The sequence below is a fragment of the Acanthopagrus latus genome, chromosome 11, assembly GCF_904848185.1.
Source record: "Acanthopagrus latus isolate v.2019 chromosome 11, fAcaLat1.1, whole genome shotgun sequence".
Taxonomy (NCBI): domain Eukaryota; kingdom Metazoa; phylum Chordata; class Actinopteri; order Spariformes; family Sparidae; genus Acanthopagrus; species Acanthopagrus latus.
The window spans coordinates 29,315,713-29,333,591 of NC_051049.1; the positions used below are offsets into that span (position 1 = coordinate 29,315,713).

Sequence of the window (17,879 nt, forward strand, 5' to 3'; positions counted from 1 at the left end):
TTTCCACAGTCAGCTACAGTCAAGATTTTTTCTGTAGGCTGTAAATTATGTCTTTTCATATACATTTTGGATATCCGAGCATTTCATGGTCTACTTCAGTTGTTTAAGAGAATCGTGCAAACTTGTTTTGCTGTGAAGTTCCAAAAAGGTTTATTAAAATGTTTAAATGCTTTTTATATTAGTCACGAGAGGTGGTACTTGGTTTTTTCTATAGGTCATCTGTAGAATACAATTGCAGTAATTAGTCAGACAGAACAGAACTTCCATGCAGACCTTTTCCATTATATTTAGATTAAAATCTAATAACTTCATATCTACTCAACTGCTAGGTTTAGAACCTTAACTCTTAAAATAGATTTGGGTTATTACCACACACATTTTAAAAAGCAGATATGACAGAATTTCATTTTTTTTTTATTGCCTCGTCAGACTGAGAGCCATTAAATCTTAAACTAGCTAAAGAAAAACGCAGTGCTTCTGTTTTCTGATAGATGACTAAAATAGAAAACACTTGGTCTGTAACTAGACAGCTTACATAACCCAACTCTTTGTTTTGGACAATGGCCACATTGTCCCAAGTTTTACATTTACTCCCTTTTTTAATTACTTTTTGTTCTCATCAACTTGCTCACACATTTCTGCCAGCACTGTAAGTGTGTAAACTGATATTGTGTAACGCTTACATAACAGATAGGATGGGCTGTGTGTATGATGTAACAGGGGTAGAGCTACTCTGTCAGCTTGCATGAAGAAGCATAAACACCAGCAGCTTTGTGTCTCAGCAGTGCATCAGTATTTGTCCAGTGAGATTTGGGGTGCTGAGGCTCCTCTTGCCAACAATAATAGTGACAACACGCAGAGCAGGCTTGCTGGCACACAATCTGTTGTGTTTAGTGGTGTGTAATCTTCTGGTAATGTGTACATGCTCTTCAGACCGGATGCTTTCTACTGTTACTGGAGCACACTCAGACTCAAGTCTGTCTGATGGGCTGGGGGCTTTCATTAGATTTATAGCACTTTTCAAAACAATTGCTGCAAATAGTTTCACAATAAAAGTATCAAACAAGACGGATTGCAACAAACAATAATTATGAACGGAGATAACATCAACAACAAAAGCAAAACAAACGTTTGGAAAAGCAAGGAATATAACTGTTTTATTTCAGTTGAATTGGATGAAGTGGAAGAACAAACTTTATCACATTTTTGGAGAAAAACAGCAAATATATTAGATTAATCAAGCATGGACACACAAAAGCATGGATTTATTTCCCAGTCTTTAATAGAAATTCTAGCTGGAAAAAAAATGATGACCATTTTCTTAAAGGATCAGGTAACCCAAAAAATTAAAATGAATTCATTGATTCATTCATTAATTCATTCATCTAAATTGCCAGGTGAACTTTCATATTCCATAAAGCATTTCTGGGGCTTATCAGCACAGCATTGTTGTAGCATCGTCCCATACATCTGCAGGAGATGGGGACCTGTTTCAAAATGTTAAAAAGAAGTTAAGAAAAACATATAGAAAGACATAAAATAGCATCATCCAGAGTTATCAAAGTCTCAGAAGGCCCCATAATCCCAAATGTATTTGAAAAGAGGGTGCCAGTAATGCTTTAAGCTTAGTGGCTACAGAAGAATGGTGTAAATAACATCTTTGTAACTCAGTTACAACTCAGTTACAACTAAGAAACAATGATGTACATGATCCTCCTGATCTCACATGCATCTTTGATCCTTAATTAGTCTGTAAACTGTGGTAAAGTGCTGCAGCAGGAATTTCAGAGTGTAACTGTCTGAATTAAGTAAGTTATATTATCACAAATATGGGCCTCATGTTGGGGGTAGGATTCACCACTTTAGTCTCACAGATGATTGTCGGTTTTTAATGTTACTCTGAGCAAATCATTTCTCTGAGAACTCTCATAAGTTGTTTAAGTTTGCCTGTAGCTGTACAGAAATTTAAGACTGCCTACATCAGGGGTCACCAACCTTTTTGAAAACTGAGAGCCATTTCATGGGTACTGAGTCATACGAAGGGCAACCAGTTTGATACACTCTTTTGAAAAAACAAATTAGCTCAGTTTGCCTTTAGTTATATATGATTATTAATGATTAATGATACTCATCTATGTGAAGACACTGATCACGTTAATAATTATCAACAGTGACTTAACAAATACTATCAATCTTCAGTTTTCATTTTTAGAACAGGCCTGAGGGCTGCTTATGTGGTTCTTGGGGGCTACCTGGTGCCCTCGGGCACCATGTTGGTGACCCCAACATCAGTGAACTGGGACAGGGCTTTAATGCAGCTCTTTTAATTATAGTATTTATGACAACTCCAAATATGACTGTATGTGCTGGTGAACATAAGCCAGAGGCATTCATCCAGTCCCAAAAAAATCAGTGTTCCTACTAACATTATATGCAGCATTTTACACTGGGTGACAGAAAGAAAGAAAGAGATCAAGAACAGACAAAAAAATAATATTTGGGGAAAAACACAGCTTTACATCTGAATAACATAAAGAAGATCGGGAAACAAAGAATTAAGCTTTTGTTTTCTTTGTTTCCTAATCTTATATTTATAGTACAATAAGAATAAGAATGTCTTGTAAGGGTCAAACAGCTAGCTTGTTATTGGCACAACATACTCTGTATGGTGAAACTAAGTTGAATAAAGCCCAAAATAAATGCATCATCCTCAGCATCACTGTAAGGATCTGATTGTGTTTAATTTCTTATTGCATGAGCTTGTACGCAATAGTGCATGATGTTCTTCTATTTGGTTTCTAGTTTAAGTATAATTTGGTATAGTATTGTCTTGTATAGTATACATTTGGTAATTTAATGCATTATAGGTAGTTTCTAATTACAGCATGATTAGGGTATTTAGGAGTATGAGGATATCAAATGATAGAAATAGAACATGTTTCTAGTTTTTGCCTACATTAATACTAACTATGGATTTTTAAGTCTTAGTTTATCTCACCTTATAACTGTCTTTGTAGAACGTCTAATAAAGACCACATTATTTCTATGATATGCTTACTTTGATACAAATGATGTGTTATTACGTTTTATTAGATTACTTAGGATATAACTGTCTATGTTTACTGTCTAATAAAGATTTTATTATTTCTAGTTTTTTTTTCTAATTTCACAGAAAGTGCAGTTTATTGCGTCTTAATAGTTTAAAATAAAGTGCAACCTTGGTGTTCGATCTCTTAATGCAATATCAAATTATCTTCAGATTGTTGACCTGTTATAAATGCGTTGCTGTTTGTTTTGTCTTGTTTTGTTATTTGAAAAATGCAATTATTATAATGTGGTTACCGACTAATAATCAGTGTATTGTTATCTGCTGCTTCTGTTCGCATCTGGTCCCATCCAGGATGAACCAGACTGTGGCAGCGCGCACGCAGGCACTCACACCCCCGCTATAAAAGACGGACGCGCCTGCCAGGCTGGAGTCATGACGGAGAGCGGCGGGGCGGCGGTGCGCCTGAGGTGAGTACAGCTGGGACAGGTCAGCACGGAGGCGGCCGCACGGCAGCGGTCAGCCGGGTTTCCTTTTCGGCTTCTCTAATTAACAGCTGTAACGAATATGCTTGTATTTGATGAATGATAGCAGGTGTTTTTTCTTTAGTACAACAAGGAGCATCACTGCTGTTTAGAACTGTGGATGACAGTAGTGTGGTATCATCACACAGCGGCGCATCTTCGAGACAGCCAGGAAAACCAAGGCAGCTCACCTAGTAACCTATCAGAGGAACTCTGAAGTAGACCAGTCAGTCACCAGTCAGTCAGTGTCACATCAGACAGATTATTATCAGCAATGGTTATTTTATAGTGAAGACAACAACTCCCATGATTCCATGCTGTTTCCTTTATTCTTTTGAGTGGCAGAAATGATATACTGTGTGTTTAACAGTTGTCGAACGTCAGCATTGTTGTTGTTTTTTTACAGTTATCCCCTCCACTCCTCTATTGTTTTTTTAGATATGATAATATTTCATATTTGTCCTTTCCTGGCAATGTTGATGAGCCATAGTGTTTGCCAAATAGTTATTGTACAATAACTTAATTGTTGAGCTCAGAGTCACTACATTTTAGCTGTTGCTTATATAGGGAATAATGACGTTTCACAATAGAAGAATCTGGGATCCGTCATCCTTCAGCAGGGGTTATAAAAGCAGCGAGGCTCCGAAACAGGGCACTGCACAGTGTGTGAATGGTGGAGTAAGAAAAGGAGAGATAGCTCAGGTGAGTGTGTTCAGAGCACACTGGTGTTAGCAACCAGAGCAGAGGGCAAGTTTAGCAGAGAAGTTGTTGTCTAGTGGCAGTAAATGTACAGTGCAGGTTACAGTCTGACCATGAATAAACTCTGCAGCTCCCCAAGTTCACAAGAAGAACTATTGTTTGAGTGACAGCTATCAATTCTTTTTCAACAGTGATGTGTAACATTTGGCAGGCACAGACAGTGGAGTGATGTCATCCTAATGATAGGAATGTCCGTTTAGAAAATGCTGATATGTTTCTTTTTGAAGAGCATTTACAGACAATGTATTTGCTTGTTAAATATGGAGGACTTAGCCCTTACAGCTGGTTCAAGTCTCACATTTGTGCTCTTTCAAACTGCTATAGTTTTGTTTCTTCCCTTTTTTCTTTTCTTTTTTTACTGATTCATGACTTCTCTGTCATCACTTCCAGGAGTTGTTGCTTCCCCTGCTGTGCACCACGTTGTCAGTTCTGGCCTCGATCTTTTTGCTCTCAAGAAAAAGCCATGACGGCCTTCAAGGGTGTCTGGACTCAAGAGTTCTGGCGCTGTGTGGGTGCTGAGTTCTTCGCAATGCTGCTCTTCATCCTGCTCAGCCTTGGCTCCACCATCAACTGGGAGGCTGTTAAGGAGGATCCCAGCCCCCCTGATCTGGTGCTCATCTCACTCTGCTTTGGCCTGAGCATCGCCACCATGGTGCAGTGCTTTGGGCACATCAGTGGTGCTCATATCAACCCGGCAGTCACAGTGGCCATGGTGCTGACCAGGAAACTCAGTCTGGCTAAAGCGCTCCTCTACCTGCTGGCCCAGTCTGTAGGAGCCATAGTGGGGGCTGCCATTCTGTTCGGGGTCACCCCAGCCTCTGTTCGGGGTAGCATGGGGGTCACCACGGTTAGTCTCTTTTTTAAAAAAGCAATGACTAACTGTCACTGCTTATTTCATCGTAGCACTGTTATCTAATTCATTCCTCTCATAGCTGTTGCAAAGACACCTTCAAAGCTTTCCAATTCCTCATAGCCCAGCTACCAGCAACACAAGGAAGAAAGCAATAGTTCATTCATCCATTTATTCTACAAAGATGTCAAAACTGTTTCAAATAGTACCATGCTGCCATCCTCACTGAATCACAGTTAGCCTACAGTTAACTGGGAGATTTCATGCACAATGGCAAACAAAATAGCACAGGAAAAGCAAGGTTTTTAGGGAACAAATCTAAATACAGATGGTTTCAATTGTCTATAGCTATTACATTGTGCCATCAACATTTACTTGACAATGATTCACAAATGTAAAAAACTTGACGATTTCCTTCTAAAGCTAGAAAATGCTGGGAAAGCCTGATAACTTGACTGCAGCAATAAAAGATTAAAGTCAAGTCAAGTCAATTTTATTTTCATAGCCCAATGTCACAAATCACAATGCCTCAGAGGGGTTCACAATCTGTACACTTTATGGCATCCTCTGTCCTTAGATTCCCTGTTAGATTCAGGAGAAAATGCCCAAATGCCTGAAAAAAGTGTCTTAGTAACTGTAATGCAATGTATAAAGGGTAGTTATGTGTAAGATTGTGATCCATATCTCTGTCAACACATCCAGAGAGTCCAGCTTAACTCTCTATCCAATCACAGAACTGGCCTTTCTGACTAAAATGTGGAGCTTTTTGGCACTTATCTTACACACTGGCATCTCTGTGCTCCATGCTCCTGCATATATGTCCAGGATCAATACTGATAATGACTACATAAAAAAATCTTCTTCTCACAATTTTTAGCAAAGTACATATACATGTATTTTACTATATATATATATATATACATTTTGCATTCACACCTGGCTGAAATGCAGGCATTAATATCTGATGATATCATAATATCATTTCTATCCTGCTGTTATGTTGCCTACACAGGTAAATGCGAGCATCTCTGTGGGAAGTGCCCTGGTTGTAGAACTCTTCATCACCTTCCAACTGGTCTTCACTGTGTTTGCAACCTGCGACGACAAACGTAATGACTTGAAGGGTTCCTCTGCTTTGGCTATCGGCATGTCTGTATGTGTTGGTCACCTGTTTGCTGTAAGTACACAACACTTGTAAATACATCCATAGAAATAGATAATAACCTATAGGCAAAGGGGATACAAATGGCTCGAAATGCTGTAGTCATATAGCTGTCAGACTTGTGATGTCATCTCTTGCCATGGGTATTTCGGGCATATTCCATTTCTAAGTGATGCCATTTTGTAAATAATTTGATAAATGTATATTGAAATACCTGAAAATATGAACACCTCTACAATACGAAAATACGAAAATTTGATTTTTTTTCAGTCCTTAAAGATCATCAGCTCCAAGATCAAATTGAATTGGGATATGGATGACAGTGAATATCTGGGAGTAAACATCTGTAGAGAGCTAACCAGTTTGTGTGATTTAAATTTGAATTTGTTAAGCCAAAAGATAAAGGAAGACATAAGGAGTTGGAATTCAATCCCAATATTAGGTTTTGAGTCACTGATTGAGTCGGTAAAAATGAATAGATTGCTTCAGGTCCTATATGTGTTTCAGATTGTTCCAATTTAAATAAAAGATAAACAGTTCAATGAATGGGACAAATTAGTATCTAGATACATCTGGCAAGGGAAAAAACCAAGGATAAGATTTCAAATGCTTTAGTTGACTAAAAATAACAGAGAACTTGTAGTCTCCTTTCTGAAAGACTTTTATATATCGGCCCAACTGAAGATTTTGTATAGTTGATGCAATCAGGATTACCAGGCGAGATCGAAAGAAACTGAAGAAAAGATGTCCGGAGCTGTTTCAATTCAGGCTTGTTTAGAGGATCAAAGACTTATAAAGAATTTAATAGAAACAGGTAATACATTTATTATCTCTGAAAATGTGGCTGAATGTCATTAACAAAAGTGGTCTGTTGGAAGAAATTACGATCCTGAAATGGCACTCCCATGACCTTGATTTTAACCAACATCTACAAATCTTAAAACAAAACACTTATTTGGAATCCTAAGTATTTCTGCTAGAAAAGCAATTACAAGGAAATGGCGCATGGCGAATGCTCTATCTATAGAGAGCTGGTACAGTATTATCTATGAAGTCTTTGTAATGAAAGGAAATATATTTTCAATGAGGCTCCAGAAACATATATTTGAGGAACTTTGGAAAAAGTGGAAAATGTATATTTCCTGGAAACACCCTTCTTTTGTTTAAAAAAAAAAAAAGAGAGAAAAGAAATGCTTATTCATCTCTTCATAACTTGTCTATATTTATTTATTATTATTATTATTATTTGGAAGTTAGAGACTCACGTTGCCATGTCGTCACTTGCTGGCTTTAGCACACAATGCATGTAATCAATGTAATAAGTATGCATTGCTTCATTGACAACTTCACTGCTTTTCCTGCGCTCTGCTCTCATTCACAGCCACTCTGCACTGCTTTATCTCTTTCAGTCAACCATATCTCTCTCCTCCACACTTCCTCCATCTCATCTACATACTCGCTTCATGACACACATGACGTTTTTCACAACATTTCAACATTGCTGCAAATGCAACTGCAGCAAATTTACTCACTGTCACTGTTTCCTATCATATTTTAAGCTGCACAACTTGACCATTATTAGAATGTTTTGCTGTGAAAAAAAAAAACAACCAAAAAATGTAGAAAGTATCCATGAAAAAAATATATGTAATATACATTAAAAAAAAAATTGTAGTGAAACAGAACAGTGACTTATGATTCCAGAAGGCACTGGCAATTGATTTTATCCTGCTAACAGGTGCATAAGATCAGAAAGTCCAAGTGTAAGGCAAATACAGCAGCCAAGTATCACACCAAACAGTGTTATAGACCTGCTGGTCGACTGTCGCATTCGGCCTTCTCTTCAGTGAAAACAACACAGTCTCATTCTGTGGTCAAGTTAGCAATAACAAATATGCAATGTCCAGTTACACTTTAAGAATAAGGGCACTGTAATTACACAATTACACAAACTTTCCCAGCCACCTTCCAACATCCAACATTTGTTGCAATGTTCTACTATTTATTGAATCTCAGTGTCTTTCCTTATCATATGACAGCCACATAATGGTTGGTTGTGATTATTCCCTCAGATTCCTTATACTGGTGCCAGTATGAACCCTGCCCGATCCTTTGGAACAGCTGTGGTCACATGGCGCTGGGAAAACCACTGGGTAACTAAGCTTTTATTATATTTCATTATCAAACACAGGACATATATGTGCAGGATATACCTCACACAATGCACTTCATACAGCTAATTGTCTGGAGGATTATTTGATGGTAAATTGTCACTGGATGGTGGGCCTAGTTTTGGGTGGGCCATGGTAATTTTGGCTCAGCCTCATAATTACATAGCTTTGTTAATGTTTGCTTTCTGGCATCAGTTTCCAGTCTCGCTAAAACAGAGATGTTTACTAAAAAGAAGGTTTTTGAACTACTAATTCAAAAATGGTGGACCGCTCCTCAAGCTTGCCTGTTAGGTCGCACTCGGGGATCGACACTTTTTGTCTGCCATGACGGCAGCGCGCCGGAGATGCAGCTACAACGTGAGTTGTTCAAAAACTCTCTTTTTAGTAAACTGTGTACACAAACAATGTTCTCAATGCTGGTGTTCATGTGTAGAGACCCTGGTGATACTACGAGCAAAGTTCCATGTTGTGTTTAGCCTTCTCACTGTTTTAAAATAGAGATTTTGATGCTATTGCTAAAGTGCCCCTGCACCCCATTGAAAATTAGCTTGCCTAAAAACGAAACTACAGTAAATCTTAAAATCTTTCAACATAATTATGCTTTTACACAAAGGACTGACTCATATTCAATCGCAAAGAAAGCCTTGGTTGCTTTTTGGCGAGAGTTTCACTTTAAGTAATGGTCATAGTTTCTGTTAACATTCTCTCTCAATCTAAGAATGAGATGTGGTTGAATCGGTGGCATACCTATGCAGCTTCTGCATAGGTGCTTGCCCTAAGCCATAGGGCAGCCTGACATGCACCTTCCCAGAAGCCTGGACGCATCGCATTTTCTGGCTTCTCCTGCTCAGCATGCACAGCAACACTCTGCCTGTCTGCTCTCTCTGGCTCACAGACACAGCTGTGAGCCGGAGGATTCAATGTATTTTAAGGGGAAAGTACTGTACAGCTGGCAATCAGTTCACCACTGCCAGCAATGCCGACATGGCAGCGCACATGTATAAATGCTCACTACAGCGTAGGCCACTTGCTTAGGCTGCAGCGTCTCCTCTGCGTGGCACCTACATGCAACCATAAATTAGCTTTTATTCTCACACCAGAAACCAAGCTTACTGGATGACTTAAAAGTCACAGATTCTACTGTAGTTCATTCCATTTTAGCAATAGCTTACGGTTTTAAGTGTAAGTGTAAGTGTAAGTGTAAGCGCATATCTGATTAATTTTGATTAATGAATCCCAAAGCTTGTAATTAATTTGATGATTTTTTTTTAAATCGCTTGACAGCCCTGATATTTACATAATCAAGTTAATGATTATAACAAAGAGACATTTTAACTGTCAACCACTCTTGTTAAAAAGTGAAGTCTAAGTTTTGATATGCGCAGCAGGATATTAAATGTTCTGTGTTTCCTGTGTGTGTGTGTGTGTGTGTGTGTGTGTGTGTGTGTGTGTGTGTGTGTGTGTGTGTGTGTGTGTGTGTGTGTGTGTGTTTTAGGTGTACTGGGTGGGTCCATCTCTGGGTGGGGCTTTGGCTGCAGCCTTGTATGAATACCTGTTCTGTCCAGACCCAGAGCTGAAAAAACGTTACTCTGATGTCTTCATCAAGACGGCCTTCACTGCTACCAAACACCGGCAGGACTCAGTCACAGCCCAGGAGCCTCTCTTCACTGTCATGGATGTGGAGAGAGCTGAGAGGAAGGAAAGAGAGAGGGAGATATCAGGGGAAGTGTTGTCCTCTGTATGAGTAAACACAGTCCAGACTGCCGATTCACTCTGACTCTGACCTAAGATTGGGCCTTTCTGTTGGTGACAAACAGTCAGATTGTGTTTGTCCATATTACCTGAAGGGCTGCCAGACCTTTTGCCAGCAAAATGGAAGAAAAAGATTAGAGTTAAGTAAGTGACATTGTCAGAACTGTGTTTGTGCTAATGACAGTTTAGAAATATACAGCATTCAGATTGCTTCAGCTGCACCTTCACAGTATATTTATTATTGTCCATAGGACCTTTCCTGTGATGGAAATGATGCATCTATGATTTAATGTCATGGAGTAAAAGAGACTGCATGGGGGTGAAAAGTGAAACACATCGCCCATCCTCAGTAATAGACAGAAAAGAATAAACTGGCAAATTAAAAGATGTAGTGTAAAGTTACTTTAGAGCTCTGCAACACATAACAAAAGAGGGTCAATGTCACAGCTTATTCTTCTACATCATTTTACCGCTCTATTTCCCTCAGCGGCCTCCGGCTTGAATATGTATTCGCCCTGACTTGTAATGGCTCACAGCAGGGAAAGTACAATGGGATTTGAATGAAGCCAACAGTAGTCACAAACATGACTTTTCCTGACATATTGCCACTTTTGCTGTTTTCAGAACTCCAGTAGGAGTGACACCACCGATCTTTTTGTTGCACAGACAACATAAGCTAGCACTATTACTTCCTGACATATAGGCGCAATTACGTCTTCCCATCAACCAGTTTGGAAGAGTACATTTTTTTGGAGCTCCATTGCTTTTCAGATTTTTATGTATGTATATATGTATATGCATAAACATTAACACTAGCTCAAAATTAAGAAAGATTCCATTTAAACCTCTCATTTTTGAGAGAACAAACTGTGATCCAGTATTAATTTTAAACTTATATGTGAGGAGGTTTAACTTTAAACATGGCTGTCTTTGTTTACATGAACTGAGCAAGGGAGTGAAACAGACTCACTCCCGCTGGTTCAAATCCCCACCGAGCTGAGCTGACTTGCATGTCAAAGTGTCCTTGAGCAAGACACTGAACCCCAAATTGCTCCTGATGTGCACCTTGCATCAGAGAGCTGGTGACTGGTCCATGGTGTACCCTGCCTTCGCCCAGAGACAGCTGGGACTGGTTCCAGCAAAACCCCTGGGACCCTGTAAAAGGGATAAAGCGATTACAGACAATGACATGACATGACTTTTGGGACGCAGTTTTTGATGTGTTAGCATGGAATGTTATCAGTTTCCAATTTACGATTTTACGACAGATAAAATTAAGGTATTGTGTCATGAGATTTCCAATGCAAAAGATTAATATTGTCACATATAGGCCTTAACCATTATTGACTGCTCTTGTCAGTTACAGATCTTTCAAATCCATTTGTGCATTATATCAACAATATGATGTAACCACATACCATATATCGAGCCAGTCAACATGCAGGTTGTTGTGTTTTTTCATTAAATAAAGAGTGTGAACAAAGCTACTGTTGATATCAGACTGAAAGAATGAGACATTTTGTAATTCTTACATAAAGAACAAGTTAAAATTACAATTAATAATTGAATATTCTCATGAGTTGACATGCAAATATGGATTAAAAACTTTCCTGCATACTTCAAGTTAGGGGTAGGGTTAATAATAATTAACACATGCCACAATGGTAACAGCAAAAGCAGAAAAGTAATACTTGAAAATGGCATTTAAAAGATCATCTAAATATTGGGGCAACATATGTATAATGACTGAAAGGATACAACCAGGTTCTGCAACAGTTGTACATGTCCCTTGCTGGAGCCAGATGGTACCTGCTGCTCTTGGTGCTTTAATAGCACTTTGAACATAAGAAAACACGAAAGTATTGTACTCTGACTGCTGCAATTGACAGCATCTGTTATAAACCATAAACTGTGATGTAACATAAAGGGGGCTCATATATCAGAATGAGGCCAGTCATTGGGACTGCTTGAACTGACTTGCTGATAATACACAATCCATCTGTAGCACGAGTTAAGTGCTAGATAAGTGCCAGTTATTATACAGTCCTTGCCAAAAGAAAGACATAAGAGTGATATCACATAAGCTGCCAATGCACAATGTATCTAGTGTTTAATTTGCACAGAGAAATTAAAACTTGCCCAGACGAAAACATGAGTGCTTTTGGCCCCATGTAGAACATGGGGGAGTGGTGCACTTCAGTCTCTTTGAGGTCAAAATGATTATTACAGAAACAAACAAAAGAAATTGCCTATCAAAAAAAAAAAAGTGAAATATGTTTTCACTCAGTTTTACCCCAAAAAACGATTTCCTCTTGAAATAAAGTCAAACATGGAAATGCTTTTTTCCTCTGGATTTTTTTTCTCAACATGTTTTCACAGGTCGAAAGGAGTTCAGGAATTATTTGTAATAATGTTGGTATCTAATCCTTATTGTGGCAAAACTTATTCCCCACCAGTTCTCAGGTTATAAACACAGGAGAGAAATAATTGAGATCAAATTAAAAAAAACTAAATCATCTTTTGCTCCTCAGTGAAGGGTTGAGTGAAGCTGATGTCAACAAGTGTGACACACCATGTTGCCACACCTGACCTGAAGTGACACCTAAAAAGACTGTATTTATCCAGAGAGGGGGCAAAAAGACATTGTTTGTTCTGCACTTGTGTGTCATATGTTGCTTTCATAGGCTACATAAAAATGTCAACACTTTATTCAGATAAAGATTTTTTCCAATTATTCAGCAGTGTTTTAACACCGTTTCAGCCCAGCAGGGCTTTTATTCTTTTCATATAGCATAAAGCACCTGTAGAAAGCAGATAATATAAGATTATGACTCTAGACTTATTTACTGACTTCCCTGCCTTGACAACATTGAAAGTTACGGCACAGAAAGTAATGCCTACTATATGTATATATTTCTGTTGCTTTGCTTATTATGTAAAATTTGATGAAACAAGTAATGACCTAATTTCAATAATTTTAGAATATGTTATTGCCCAATGACTAATTTATCTCCAAAACTGAAGACTCACAGGTGGTCGCATAGAATCTGGGGTGCTGCTGACTCATCTGCTGATAAGTCTGCTAAAAGAAGCACGGACAATGATTTGATATGAATCTAGCTAAATGTTTCCCTGCACTGATTAAATGTTGATGAAGTGTAGGCTAACACTAGTCTGTAGCTAGCTAGCTTATTTTGCTGTGGAGGCCACCCACCTTTCTCGGTGAAAAACTGGGTGACAGATTGACACCCTGTCCTTTGTCTTTCCTCTCTCTCTTTTCTCTCTTTCCTTTTTTGAAAACCAGATTTTGATTCAGGCAACATTGTGATCACTGTAGTTGTGGCGCATCCACTGACTGTAATTAAACACTACAGACCATACTGTACACTTTATTGCTGTCACTACTCCTGCTACTCCTTTCGCTTCTCCTTCCTCTCCCATTCATTTACTGTCTGCACATAAGCACACTCCCTCACTCTCGCTCGCCCACTCACATCTTACACACCCACACACACCTAGAAACTAGAGACCCATGGACAGAACTCGAACCCCCTCCTCTTTCACTGAAGTCACAGATGTAGAAGTATTTTGGATTTCCAGTGAGTTATGTTGACAAAAAAGCCACAGTTTGCAAGCTCTGCAGAAACTAGATGGCAGGTTATTTTAAGTTTCCAATTGACTGAATATAAAAGTTATTATTACATTATGTTGTTAGTAAATGTTCTAAATTTGAAGGTGTAGTGTGGTACACTGCGAACAAAGGTCAGATATTATATTGCATAAAAGTCTAGTCTAAAAATGGCATAGCAACCTGTGCTTTAAAAACTGTGACTTTAGAATCGAAAAACTGAATCGAATCGAAGATTTGGAGAATCATAACACCCCTATGTGGATGCATGACCAAAATATTATTTTACTGTGTGACTATGGTTACAACGACAAAGCATGATATAGTCACAATAACAAGATTAGGTTTGCTTTTAAAGGAATGGAAAACTTGACCATTATGTGACTGAAAAAGTTGTAATAGGATGTGATTTGTAGCTAATGATTCATGGCGACATCATATACCATACAAAGGTCAGCAACCTGAATATGATAATGCAGATCAGCTCAACTGAACCAGATAATGAATTTCAGTCCGCCTTTATTAAAGGTAGACATATACACAACAATATGAGATACTGGATATGCTAGACTACCAATCTGAAAGTCACATTCTATTCATTGACTTTTTCAAAGCTGTCAAGGCTGACTTGTGAGCGGCCAGGACCAATAGTGAGGAGACAGAGGCATGACATACTGCAAACCCAAATGGGACGTTTATTTACAAGTTGTAAATTCAGTTCATGGGTACAGCTCAACCATCCTTCCTAGAAAGTGCCCAAGCTACAACTATTAGTAGATTTCACACTGGGTCACAGTGCAGCCTTTTATAGTCTCCACCTGTGGGTGTTACCAAAAACATGGGTGCAAAATATAAAGTTTTTCACAAGCTAAGTTTCCATAGTAATGCCTGAGGGTGTGACTAATACCTGGAACAATCATTACCCTCCTGTAAGGTTCTTATGCAATGGAAACGTTGTTCACTCCTCCAGTAAAGAGGACGGACCTTAGATACGCCAAGTCTTTTGTTAGATCTGTCAGGACAGCTGCTCATTCTGCTCCTGCTGGCAGTAACCGCTCAGGGATGCGGTAGCTTCTCTTTTAGCTGGGAGCAGCCTCCTTGAGGTAAATGTTGTGCTGGACTAGACTGGTGAAACCAGGTCTCTCTTTTAACAGCCCCAGATCAAGGAGAGCTTTCATCTCCCCCTGCTGGGTGGACGTGAGATGAGTCACATCCACTGGACTGGGTTCCGCTGCGCTGGCTGGGAAAAACTGTTCCTCTGCCTCCTTCGCCTCAACTGCTTAGATGAAAAACTGTTGTGACACTGGCTCTGGACGGACATGGAATTCTTTTAACAGGTTAATGTGAAATATTTTATGTTTCTTCACTCTGTGAGGCATATGGATCTCATAGGTGACCTTACCGACCTGTTTGGTGACGTCGTAAGGGCCCTGCTATTTTGCCAGCAGCTAACTCTCACTTGAGGGAAGTAGCAGCAGCACATTCTGTCCTGGTTGGAATGCTTTTCCCCTGGCCTTATGGTCGTACCAGGTTTACTGGCTCTTTTGAGCGGTTTCCATGTTCTTTTTTGCCAGGGAAGCTATCGTCTCTAACCGCTCCCTCATCTTCACCATGTAAGACACCACATTCTCCTCTGATGCCTTTGGATCCTCCCAGTGGTCCCTCAGAAGGTCTAGCGGCCCCCTCACTTAGTGTCCATACAGCAATTCAGACTGCGAGAACCCAGTGGAAGCTTGTGGCAGGCGAAGAGAAGATATGGCAACCATTGGTCCCAGTCAGAGCCTGTTTGAGAAACAAACTTGTACAGCATGTTCTTTAAATTTTGGTTGTACCGCCCTATGAGCCCGTCCATTTGGGGATGATACGGTACCCCCAGCAGCTGATACACCTGTTGCAGTAACTTAGACAGGAAGCTGGTTCCACAGTCAGTGAGGACCTCTCTGGCTATCCCAACCCTAGAGAGCAACTGTAAGAGGCAATTTGCCACATGTCTGGCTTTGACTGATCTCAGGGGAAACACTTCAGGGTAGCGAGTGATGTAGTCACATATTACAAGAATGTAAAGGTTACCAGCAGCACTCTTTTTTAAAGGTCCCATTACATCTATCCCTCTCCTCTCAAAAGGCGTTCCGATGACAGGCAATAGCTGTAACTGGGCTTTGGCTACTCTCCTCCCCGCGGCAATCTGACATGTGTCACAGGTGTTGCAAAACTGGGAAAGTTGGGTGTACATGCCTGGCAATGCGAAACAACTACTGACTCTGCGCAGTGAGCATTTCATTGAGGAACTGTGTATCAGCGTGTGTGTTTGTGTGTGAATCCAGAAGTCTTTATTAAACCGGCCTGCCTAGGGAACTGAATGGCCTAGCTCCATGACAGTGTACCTGAGTGATTGGGATAATGCTAAGGCCTCAATTTTGCCCTGCAGCTGGTACAGGATACCATTCTTGAGGATGTAAGTAGCATCCTCCAAACAACTTGCGCTTGCCTGTGTGGCGGCGCGAGGAGCATGTTCTAGGCAGCACTCGGTTAAGATGACATTTCACGCCAAACAGCGCCACCCTGGGGGTTTCACCCAGGGACCTTTTATTTTTTTTAAAGGACCACTTATAGATCAAATAAGCCACTCAGGTCCGTTTTGCAATGAGGCAGAGACAGCATATCTGGGTACAAAACATTTACTGATTTTAGTTTAAATAGTCTTAAAAACATATGAAGAAGTCACTCACTGGGACAAAAAGGGGGACCAATCAGGGCTGAGACTTAGTGGGGGGGAGATGGATCCAAAACCAAGGGGATCCCAGGAACACCACACGTGAAGTAAATAAAAGTGAAACCAAACGCAACATAAAAAGTGCCAAACACAAGAGGGACACCGCCACCACGACACCAATCCACCACCCTAGGACAGCAGGTGAGAACACAAACATTAAATGCAACTAATCACAAACACAAGAAATCAGAACTTAATTTACCACATCCCTAAGAATTAACACAATATCAAATCAAATAGAATTAAGATTTACATCAAATGAAATGCACCTGCAACCTGCAAAGACCAAAATAACATGAACTAACAAATCAGAATTACAGGTTGTAGTAAAGCCAACAGTTACAAAAGAAAAGAAAATATCATAAACTACTAATCAAAGAAAATGGGATAAACTCTCCCACTGTACTCTCATACACACACACACACACACACACACAAAACAACAAGTGACAGGGTTGACAGTACACAGTTCAAGATGGCATTGCCGAGTAACAATTAGGCCACGGCAACGCTTAAACAAAGCCTGGACGAAGGCTAACACTCTTAGCCAGCTGTGGTGAGCAGCCGGGAGCCAGGCAGACAGCGGTGAGGCACCGCAACCGTGGATGCAATTAGAAGTGTGTGTCAGCGCATTGTGAGGCGGGGTAATATGTAATACTACTTCAAATTTCTTCAGTTCTGCTTGTGTTTTTTGACTGCACAACTTTGTGTCATTGTTTCTGCGGTCACTGTGTGTGTTACTGCTGTGGTTAGTGCTGCATTTGATACTATAGATCATGGTATACTGTCAGACCGACTTGAAAGTCAATTTGGCATCTCTGGCCTGGCTCTAGCCTGGCTAAAATCGTGCCTGTCCGAAAGAACACAATGTGTTTCTTACAATGGTACTTCATCAGTTTTTACTGCAGTGAAGTATGGAGTTCCCCAGGGCTCTGTTCTGGGCCCTTTGCTCTTCTCTTTATATATTTACCTCTCGGCCAAATTATTAGGAGCTATGGGATATATTTCCACTGCTGACACTCAGCTGTATGTGCCCTTAAAAGCTGATGACAATTCTAAAATCACAAAACTAGAGACCTGCCTATATACAGTGAAGAAGTGGATGTAAGAAAACTTCCTGCTCCTAAATTCGGAAAAACCTGAGATGCTGGTCATCGCTCCCGCCAGACGGAGACACCATGTTGATCAAGTGACTGTAACTCTCGACAACTGCG

General features: G+C 39.9%; 1 protein-coding gene across 4 annotated transcripts in view; it reads left to right on the forward strand.

The window, feature by feature from the left end:
• The window catches only part of LOC119027993 (aquaporin-4-like), a 24,742-nt gene extending 12,995 nt beyond the window's left edge, over nucleotides 1–11,747 (forward strand). For 2 of the 4 annotated variants that reach the window (XM_037113445.1, XM_037113446.1), the window contains 5 exons: nucleotides 3,401–3,516; nucleotides 4,720–5,176; nucleotides 6,192–6,356; nucleotides 8,414–8,494; nucleotides 10,008–11,747. In XM_037113445.1, the coding sequence (XP_036969340.1) occupies nucleotides 3,401–3,516; nucleotides 4,720–5,176; nucleotides 6,192–6,356; nucleotides 8,414–8,494; nucleotides 10,008–10,256 (1,068 nt within the window). In that variant the 3' untranslated portion in view covers nucleotides 10,257–11,747. Of the gene's footprint in view, nucleotides 1–3,400; nucleotides 3,517–4,719; nucleotides 5,177–6,191; nucleotides 6,357–8,413; nucleotides 8,495–8,707; nucleotides 8,920–10,007 lie in introns of those variants that run through there. The other 2 variants (XR_005077539.1, XM_037113447.1) reach the window with 2 other exon arrangements.
• The last annotated feature ends 6,132 nt before the right edge of the window (nucleotides 11,748–17,879 follow it).